General features: G+C 43.5%; 1 protein-coding gene across 2 annotated transcripts in view; it reads right to left on the bottom strand.

Moving 5' to 3' along the window:
• The window catches only part of Slc10a7 (solute carrier family 10 member 7), a 234,269-nt gene that overhangs the window by 48,204 nt on the left and 175,014 nt on the right, over positions 1-11,051 (bottom strand). For both annotated transcript variants that reach the window (XM_021220146.1, XM_029532633.1), the window contains exon 7: positions 165-248. In XM_021220146.1, the coding sequence (XP_021075805.1) occupies positions 165-248 (84 nt within the window). The remainder of the gene's footprint in view (positions 1-164; positions 249-11,051) is intronic.

The raw sequence follows: 11,051 nt of genomic DNA, 5'->3' as shown, positions 1-11,051 counted from the left end.
TAATTACAAAAAAAAAAAAAAAAAAAAAAAAAAAAAAAAAAAAAAAAAGAAAATGCCAAAACCGTGTATTTTCAGTCTTCTTTCATCTTCACCCCTCCTGCTCTGACCTCACATAGGAACTCCCAGTATGATGTGTTGAGAAAAGAACAGCTAGACAACCTTACCTGTCCAATGACAAGAGGAACCACCACCGTCATAAAGAGCTGAGAGAAAATGGATGTAAAAGGCACCGAAGAGGATGAGCCGAGCTGTAAAACAGGAGAGCAGGGTGAGGTTTGCTGCGAATCGGCGGCGAGCGGCTGGCCAGTCAGTAATGCAGAGGGGAATTTCATTCCCAAACATTTCTCTCACAAGCACCAAAAATTTGGCAACAAATTAATCAACAATGACAAAGTGAAGTTACCTCTGATTTTTAAAAATTTAACATAAATAGATTATTAAGTATTTTAACATATAACTCTATGGTAAAACTAAGGTTAAGGAAAAACTGAAGTTACATAATCATCTTAAATTACTTTTTTTTCCCCCCCAAGACAGGGTTTCTCTCTATAGTCCTGGCTGTCCTAGAACTCACTCTGTAGACCAGGCTGGCCTCAAACTCAGAAATCCACCTGCCTCTGCCTCTCCAGGGCTGGGATTAAAGGTGTGCGCCCCCACCACCCAGCTTAAATTACTTTTTATTAACACTCTTGGATGGTGGAGTTATTTTATATATACCATAGTTTCACCTACAGTCATAACTTAAGTGATTATTACATCCATATGTAGATTCCTACAATAATAGACAAACATATCTCATTCTCTTATTTGGACAACATTTTTATTGATATAAATAAAATATTTTCTAACTTTTCTTAAGTAAAAGAGAATCTTAGATCCTTTACTGAATTGTAAAGTTCTAGCAAATAAGAGAAATCCTAAACATAACTTCTTTTTCTGGTTTTTTTTTTCAATCTGTCTGTGTGTTTGGTATCCGTGTGCATGTGTAGGAAAGCAGGTGTATATGGACCACAATGTGTGTAGAGGTCAGAAGACAATCTCAGATGCTGGCCCTTGCTTGCCCCTTTGTCTGAGATAGGGTTTCTTGTTCACTGCTGTGAACATCCAGGTAGCTGGCCTGCAAGCTACTGGCAATTCTCCTATCTTAGCCTTGTATCTCAGGCTAGGAGAGCTAGCATTGTAGACATGCACTGCTGCGTTCAGCCTTATGAACCCTGGGGATTTGAACTCACATCTTCACATGCTTGCGCAGCAAGCTACTTACCTCCTGAGACACTTCTCCAGTCTTCTTTTTTTGAACTTAAAATTTNTTTTTTTTTTTTTTTTNAAGCTTTATTTATTTATTATATGTAATTACTCTGTAGCTGTCTTCAGACATTACAGAAGAGGGCGTCAGATCTTGTTACAGATGGTTATGAGCCACCATGTGGTTGCTGGGATTTGAACTCAGGACCTTTGGAAGAGCAGTTGGGTGCTCTTACCCACTGAGCCATCTCACCAGCCCCGAACTTAAAATTTCTATACACCTGTTTTAAAATTTGAGTGTCCCACCACGGTCAGGGCCCGTTTCCTCCTCCTTTGCTGACAGCTGGTATGCCATCTTCACAGAGCCCCTCCTTACTGCAACCTTGCTGTTCATCTGTAGAGTCACTCAGCCTCAGTATCAAGAAGCACTGTTTCCCTGAGCCTCCTCAGCCTCCTCCTGGGATTCAAGCCTCTCTGGCCAGTGACAGCCTGGCTCACACATGCTCTTCCCCTCTTCAGCCCTTTCATAGCAGCCTTCTCTGACGTCACACCACTCTCCTACTTGTCCCTGTAACATGTTTATCATCTTATAGATTGGACCTCAAATTTTATATTTACCTGCTAAGTCAGAGTTGGGAATGCCTTTTGGAAAAGAACTTGTCAGTGGACAATGAGGGCAGCAATGACTGACGGCAGAATGACAGAACAAAGCATGTACTGGGGGGATAACAACCAACCTTTCAGAACAGGGATGCAGATCCAGGGTTTCTTATGCCATTTCATATATTTGAAAGGAGACCTTTCTGTGTAGGCTAGCCCATCCTAGAACTCACTAGAGAGCTCAGGTTAGTTGGCCTCACACTCAAGAGCCTCCTGCCTCAGCTGCCGGAGTTCTGAGTTTACAGCCACGCCCTACCATGTCCAGCTTTGATTTCTGAGTGCTCCTGAAAGGGTTTCCTAAATCTTTTCTCTTTCTTCAGTCTCTCCTTGGAAACATACTGGCAACTGTGGCCAGGGAATCGGGCAGGTGATTTCTACTCTCTCCCCAGGGATCCAAGCAGATCTCCTACAGACTCCCTCCCTCACCCATCCCTTGGTCTCACCTGCCAACATGAAGGGAGTCTCTGCCTGGAAATCCATTGGCCCTCCTCCCATGCTCCCCCTCCTCCCCATGCTCTCCTTCCTCCCATGTTCCCATTCAATGCCCTAGTCTCATTCCTAGCCAATTAGCAGACCATTGCAGGGGCCCTTCTACTCACTCTTCTTCCATTACTTGTGGACTCCACAGACTCTCATGGAAGACCCAGCCTTCCTCCCTCCTCCTGTGGCCACTCATGGCCCCTCCCCCTTAAGCCCATCCCCACTTCTGTTTATTAGCTCCCTATACCTAGAAACAAGTTCTGCCCAGGATATCCAGTGGTCGCACCTGGCAGGGACTCAGAAGCACTTCCTCCCAGGCAACCTACAGGCTCCTAAGATCCAGAGAGGGCATAAGAAACCAAAGGATTGAACACCCATCCAACAAAGACAGAACCAGATATCAACACCTAGAGTTACTATCATCCCAAATCTAGATGCCAAGGTAAACAAACAAACGAACAAACAAACAGTACCAGCCAGGACAACATATATCCACTAGAGCCCAGCAATAAAGCAATAAAGACAACCCAACTTGGGAAAAAACTGGAAATAATTAGGGACTCACATAGGAACTTCAACAACAAAATGGGAGATAGAAGAGAGGCTCTCAGACATTAATGACAAGGTAGAAGAAGTAGATGGTCAAAGGAAATTTTAAATCTAAAAACAAAAACAAAACCACAAGCAAACAAACAAACAAACAAACACATCCAGAAACAAAATATCCAGGAAATCTGGGCCACTATGAAAAGACCAAATCTAAGAATAATAGGAATAGAAGATGGAGAAGAAACTCAGGCCAAGACACAGAAAATATTTTCAACAAATATCACTGAAGGTATCAAGATATGAGAAGCTTATAGAACACCAAATAGAATATTAAAAACTGCAAGAGAAAGAGACCAAGGCAGAACTATGAAAATTATACCTGACTTTTCAATGGAGACTCGAAAAACCAGAAGGGCATGACCAGATGTTCTATATAACCTAAGAGACCACAGATGCTAGCCCAGGCTACTACCCAGCAAAGTTTCCATCACAATAGATGGAGAAAGAAATGCATTCCATAACAAAACCAAACTCAAGCAGTATCTATCTGCAAACGCAGCTTGGCAGACAGGGTTAGAACCTGAAGATGTTAACCACATACAAAAAAACACAAGGAGTAAATATCAGATCAGAAAATCCAAAGAAGGAGGAAAAAAATCAAATCACAACAACAAAAAAACAATGGTCATTGACAGCTCTCAACATCAATGGTTTTAATTCCCCAATAAAAGGATACAAACCAACAAATTAGATACAAAACCAGGATCCATTCTTCTGCTGTATCCATGAAATGCACCATAACATCCAGGATAGATATCATCTTAGGATAAAAGGATGGAAAAAGACGTTCTAAGCAAATGGACCCAAGAAACAAGCCCACATAGCCATTTTAATACCTGACAAAATAGTCTTCAAACCAAAACTACTTAGAGATAGGGAAGGACACTACATACTCACCAAAGGAAAAATCCACCAAGGGGATATTGCAATTCTAAACAGCTATGCACCAAAACAAGGACACCCAAGGTCATAAAGAAACACTACTACAGCCGGGCATGATGGCACACGCCTTTAATTCCAGCACTTGGGAGGCAGAGGCAGGCGGATTTCTAAGTTCAAGGCCAGCCTGGTCTACCAAGTGAGTTCCAGGACAGCCAGGGCTATATAGAAAAACCAAAAAAAAATTCATCCACCATGGTCAAGTGGGCCTTTTCCCAGAGATGCAGGGGTCCTGCAGCTATATACACTGAGAAGGGTAAGCCAGCATAGCCACAAATTCAAGAACGCCTTGACAAAATGCAACACCTCTTCATGATAAAAGTCCTGAAAAAACAAAACAAAACAAAACACTAGGGATACAAGAGACAGGCCTCAACACAGTAAAGAATTCACAGTGAACACCAACCTAATTGGAATTCCACTAAAATCCATTTTTAAGAAATTGTGCACCACCCACCAGGGGACCTACGCTCACTTAATACCAGCATCAGCACGGACCACTGGCTGTCCATGTATCCATTTCCCAAACTGTGGCCTCTTGCCCCTTTCCTGTACAACTGATATAAAGAACAGGTGACACTGAGGGAGATGTGTGCACAGAGCTTCTAGTCCATGAACTGCTTTTTATGTGAAACTAGAATATTAAGGGTAGTCATTATACTACTTTATATCAAGCATGTCCCTGAAGCACAGAGTGCTCAACAAATATGGTTGCCCCACAAACATTAACTCTAAAATTTCTTTCTCATTTAACAGTTGCAAGCAGGAAAAAAAATGATAGGTATCAGAGAAACCTCAAATAAACAAGTTTTCAATGCTTTATTCATAAGGCTTAGAATGTCTGAAGAGAAGCAGCGGGGGATCTGGTTATAACTGCTGGGTATAGACAATCCCTTCCTCCACCCCAGGGCTCGGCTCACACATTCCTGGCTCCTCTTCCTACCTAACTTTACTCATACTTAAAAATGTGCATGTGCTCAGGATATGCACATCAATGGTAGAGCGTTTTCCAAACTAGTTTAGAAGTCATATTGCCTCTGTAAGCTCAAAGATAAAACTTATTTCAGTAATATTTTTTAAAGTTGCATGTATTTTGATTTCTCCTGTCACAAGGCCACTGCATACTTCATGTTTAGAAACCCACAGTAGCAGACGGCTGCAGAACACAGTGGGCTAAGAAGGCTGCAGAACACAGTGGGCTAAGAAGGCAGCAGAACACAGCAGTGGGCTAAGAAGGCTGCAGAACACAGCAGTGGGCTAAGAAGGCAGCAGAACACAGTGGGCTAAGAAGGCAGCAGAACACAGTGGGCTAAGAAGGCTGCAGAACACAGCAGTGGGCTAAGAAGGCTGCAGAACACAGTGGGCTAAGAAGGAAGTGATTTAGGATTCCCAGAGTCCACTTGTCCTTTAGAACACCCGAGACCTTTGAACTACTTGATTGGAAACAGGTTAGAGTGACTCTCCTCCGAGGTTCTGTCAGATGAGCGAGGAGCCCACGCTATCCAGGGATGTAATTAACTGGTCCTCAAGGCAGAGGAAGGTAAGCAGGGATGTTGCCTCTGAAAAGAAAGGCCCTCAATGCTGGAGTCTGATTGGAAATAAGTGCTTTCTTTGGACTTGGCCATAGGACCTAGTGTGTGGGCAGTGTGAAGGCGTGTGTCTAAGGTGTCCCTGTGGGGGTTTCTCATGCTCTGCAGCATTCCCTGGCATCCAGAAGAAAGGGCATGGGGGCTCTGGCACAGGACAGCACATTAGACCATTCGAGGAAAGTACACGTTCCCGTTGTTCTGTAGGCTGGACTGCTCTCTGCTGCTGGAATAATTGCTCCTTCACACTTTAAAAAGGGTCCTGATGTGGACAAAAGGACGCTAGGAATGATCGACAGCTTCTTCCACGATGAGCTTAGCGGAGGCACCAGTAATGAGCAGGAGGAGCTTAGCGGAGGCACCAATAGTGAGCAGGAGGAGCTTGCAAGTTCAGCACACAGCCTGGGTGTCACCGAGATAACATCTCATACTGCCAAGTTTTTAGATAAAGCACATTTAACAAACAACTCAGTCACCGCTTAATTCCCTGCAGAAACACTGTACCTCAAAACAGAAAATGCCCAAGTAGGTTGGTTTTGTGGCTTTAATAGCTTATACTAAGAAATGAAACATAAAAACTCAGTATATGAGAATTTAAATCCTTTATGTTCAGCCACTCCTGTAGGGAATGAAGAAAGCCTTGAGTGTATGTGTGCACACACACATACACACACACACACACACACACACACACACACACACACACACACACACACTTGCATAGATGAATGTGTGGTGTTGGCATGGCATGGCTATGTCAAAGACCCCACAGCCTTGGACTTATAGAAAAATGGCAAAACCCTGACCCCCTCTAGCCTTCCCTTCTGGCTTGTATGTGTAGAAAATGTCCTGAAGACGGCTCCTGTGGAGATCAGCTAAACCTGAGTCCTGAATCAATACAGGACTGAGTCCTGTATACAATAGAACCTACCTCCATGTTTACTCATATGCAATAGCCCTGCCTCTGTTCAAGTCCATGTCATAAACACTCGGAGCTTCGGATGCTCTGTCTGCCAGTCCACCCAGCCCCAGCAGATTCTGTGTCTGCACAGTTCTCTCTTCATCCCCTCACTGCCCTCATCAGGCCAAATCCCTGCTAGCCCTGCAAAGGACACAACACACTCCCACAGTGACTGAGTTCTTGGTAGCCAGAGCATGTTCCAGGTATTAGGGGCAGAACAATGACAAAGTACCAAGCCCCTCCTCTCAAGGGCTGCTTCTTAAAAAAACAAGGTCATTGGAGCTCAGAGGTTAAGAGCACTGGCTGCTCTTCCAGAGGTCCTGAGTTCAAATCCCAGCAATCAAATGGTGGATCTGATGCCCTCTTCTGGTGTGTCTGAAGAAAGTGACAGTGTACTCATATACATAAAATAAATAAATTTTAAAACAACAACGACGACGACAACAACAACAAAATAAGACCATGGCACGTCTATAATATAACCCTATGGCTAAGGCTTAGGGAACACGGTGGAAGAAGGGGTGGAATTTGAAGAGCCAGAAGAGCAGAATGTCTCACAGCAGTGAGAGAATGTCTTTTCAACAAGATGGGGAAGCTGCACCCTCAAAACACAATAAGCTTGGCTAAACAAGATATGCATGATCACAGCACCAGTGGACATGCCAGCACGGATTGGGGAGGTGTCTAAGAACCCGCCTCTATACATAGGCAGTCAATGCCTGCAGAGAGGTGGAGAATCAGTTTTCCCCGAGGATGATCACCCTAAGTCAGATATCTAATCCCAAGCCATCAGCCCTAAACATGTGTGCACATGAGGAACACCAAGTGCACTCAGTGGGGTGTGTGTGTGTGTGTGTGTATGTGTGTGTATGTGTGTGTGTATGTATGTGTGTGTGTATGTGCGTGTGTGTATGTGTGTGTGTGTATGTGTGTGTGTGTATATATGTGTATGTGTATGTGTGTGTGTGTGATTAAAGAGCAGGCCATGAATTTGGTATTATGGGAGGAGCAGACATCATATAAACATAGTATTCACATATCAAACTCTCAAAGAATAACAGATTAGATGAAGTAAGAGAGAAGATGAGGTTTGTGAGCAGGCCAGTCCCCAGGACCCATGAGCTTCTGCCTTTGGAATGTCCTCCTCCTCCCATGGACACCTGGATGCAATTTAAATCTTATTTCTTAGGAATTCTTTGCAAAGCTCCTTCCAACTGCCTAATTCTTCCCTCAGCTTTTGTGGGTCACAGTTCCACTGGAGCTGTAAGAATCTAAACTACTCACTTCCAAGTCTGTCTTTCCAGGGAGAGCGCACACTCTGTCTTGCTCATGGTGTACAGCTAGAGTATCACTCTTTACCACCTCAGAAGCAATATGGGGATGAGTTAGACCAGATATTACCACTGCAGAAACAATATGGGGACTAGTTAGAACAGACATTACCACCTCAGAAACAACATGGGTACTAGTTAGANCAGACATTACCACCTCAGAAGCAATATGGGAACTAGTTTGATCAGACATTACCACCTCAGAAGCAATATGGGGACTAGTTACACCAGACATTACCAGAGTGACAGAGATGGGCTCTGATAGGACCAGTGTGCCTCAGGTTCCAGCTGCTGCCTGTGTGCCTGCGTTGCAGCTTGAGAATCTATATGTACCAGGTGCTTACATAGGGAGGAAAGAGGTTTCATATGGTTTCTCTTCACTCTCCTAACATTTCTGAGGTAAGTGACAAAGCCTTAGGTAACTCACAACTCAAGACGGAACTCAAGACTCCAGCCTCCCTCCACCAGTCATCTCCTATGACTACAGACGCAACATGGACTGTAGACTTCTGTGTGGCAGACTCCAGTCTAATTGCTTAATATGTGTTAGACAGGTTGACTCTCACAGAAACCTTGTGAAGTGAGTCTATTAATCCCACTTTAGTGGCTTATAGTTGAACAAACTGGGCATGGTTACTGTAGCTATGATTGGATCCCAAAGTATAGCTCCAAAGCCTTCCATTCTACTCCAGTGATTCCAGAAAGTTCAGAAGGTTGGCTAGGCAGCAGGAGTGGAAGCCACAGCTCGGGTCTCCTTTTTTTGTTGGTGGTGGAGGAGTAGAAGGGGCTGGGTGGTGGTGGTGGTGGTATGACTGAGCCACAGGATACAGAAAACCATTTGAGTGACCCTTCTCAACACTCTGAAGAATGGCACATAACTAGTACCAGATTAGCTTCATCAGAGGGAAGTTAATTCAGTACACACAATGGATGCCTTGGGGCTTCAGGGTTTAATTCTGGCAGAGCAAGGTTCAGTGCAAGCACAGTTGACTGCTACCAGTACATTCATTTAATGACGACTTCACTTGGAGAGTAAAATATTACTGGTTTAAAGTAATATGGCTCAGAAAGACAAATAAATGATGGCTCTGATGAAGGAGGTTGAGTGGCTACACATCAGTTATCAACCCAACATGAGAAAACAGACAGAGCCTTCCCAACCCCTCCTGAGAGTGAGCTGACCTGTAAACTGTCATTTACGCACGGGTTGTCACCTGCTCTACGGCGTGATCAGCCTTTTATCTGATGAGGGAAACCCATTAGCCGCAGGCATTGCTATTTGTGTCTCTTTTCTACTATGAAAATATTATTGTATTAAATAATTTACACCTGATGATTGCCCTTCACTTTCATTAGGAAAAACAGAAAGAGATGTGTACAGTTTATACCGTAGAATGGCAAATGCCAACTGACATCCTTTGCTGGAAAATCAGCAAGGACTAATGTGAGACAGAGTGAGACATGCGCAAGCGTGCATACACATGCGCGCGCACACACACACACACACACAATTTCCACTTCACATCCCAGGGCCCAGCCCTGGGGGAAGATGAAGGGAGGCTGCTTACCACTGAGATGGCTTTCTTGTTACATGCATCAACGCCTGAGTCTCCTTCCTTTGGTGAAAACCAGCGTTACATGGATGTCTTCTCTACCTTTCCTCATTTTCCCTACCCCATGAATAACAGCTCAGCTTCTCCATAGTCTTTCCTTCTCTCTCTGTCTCTGTCTCTCTCTCTCTCTCTGTCTCTGTCTCTCTCTCTCTCTCTCTCTCTCTGTCTCTGTCTCTCTCTCTCTCTGTCTCTCTCTCTCTCTCTCTGTCTCTGTCTCTCTCTGTCTCTGTCTCTCTCTGTCTCTGTCTCTCTCCTCTCACAGGGGTGCATACAAACAAAACTGATGATGTCCTGAAGCTGAGTTTGTGTATCCACCAGGTGACAATTTTTTTTTTTTATCAAGCTGAGGAGTATTAACTCAGTTGTTTACATCATACTAAAATTGGGTTATTGCATATAGAATATATTGAATAAAGGAAACAATCTTTTATTTTACAGCTAAATGCATAGCATTTTCCTTCTCTGAGAAATAAAATTGGTTTAGAAGTTTTTAAATATAGACTAGTATGCAAAGTGGTTTCATTTGCATTGACTTATCTTTTTTCATTTGTGAGGTATAACTGACAAAATTATTCAAGGTACAGAAAGTAATGAATACACACACACACACACACACACACACACACACACACACACACGGTGTGATGAGCGTCATAGTCAGGCTTTTTAATATCCATCGCTTCCCATACTTTGTCTATCTGGTAAAAATATTTAAGATCTAATCTTTTAACGAATTTTAATCATGCAATGATTTAACGAAATTTAACCATGTTATACCTAGGTGCCAAGTCTTCCTAAAACTGAAAGCTGAACCCAGGTTTTGCCAAAGTTCTTCCTAAGTTCATCTAGGTCCAGGAAGTCTGAGGCCACCAGCCATGGCTTTTGGCGTGTGTGTGTGTGTGTGTGTGTGTGTGTGTGTGTGTGTGTGTATTATCAACGTCATCTCTAGAGTTTTTGAAGTGCTTCCTTCCCACATGTTCTGGCTATCCCTGCCTCCCTGTTATAATTCAGTAAGGCATGTGTGTTGGGGTTGGGATGGGACATACAGCATTTATAATCAGTTCCACAAGTTGGTTACACAAAAACATCTCGGGGTCTGGGTCCCACACAGGAGAAGAGAAGCTACCTCAGCTTCAAGAGAAGATTCTTCTTAAGGCACTTCTGAGCTGAAACCATCTCAGTGTAAGAACGAGACTGGTTCCTCTTTATGTGCTCTCCACTTATTGTCAACACTTTCTGCACCCCACTCATGGCAACCGATAATGCAACCATAATTGGGAACATAATATAAAAATAATGGTTATCACATATGACATTAACAGCAGGGTGCTAATTAGTTGAGTCATCTGAGAGGAAGGAACATCAATTGAGAAAATACCTCCATAAGAATGGACTGTAGAGCAGATGCTGGCGAGGATGTGGTGAAAGAGGAACACTCCTCCATTGTTGGCACAATTGCAAGCTTGTACAACCACTCTGGAAATTAGTCTGGTGGTTCCTCAGAAAATTGGACATAGTACTACTGGAAGACCCAGCAATACCAGAAGATGTTCCAACTGGTAATAAGGACACATGCTCCACTATGTTCATAGCAGCCTTATTTATAATAGCCAGAAGCTGGAAAGAA

Source organism: Mus pahari, chromosome 20 (assembly GCF_900095145.1).
Source record: "Mus pahari chromosome 20, PAHARI_EIJ_v1.1, whole genome shotgun sequence".
In the NCBI taxonomy this organism is placed as follows: Eukaryota; Metazoa; Chordata; class Mammalia; order Rodentia; family Muridae; genus Mus; species Mus pahari.
Note: the sequence above shows the minus strand (reverse complement) of the source record. Positions and strands in the feature narration are given on the sequence as shown.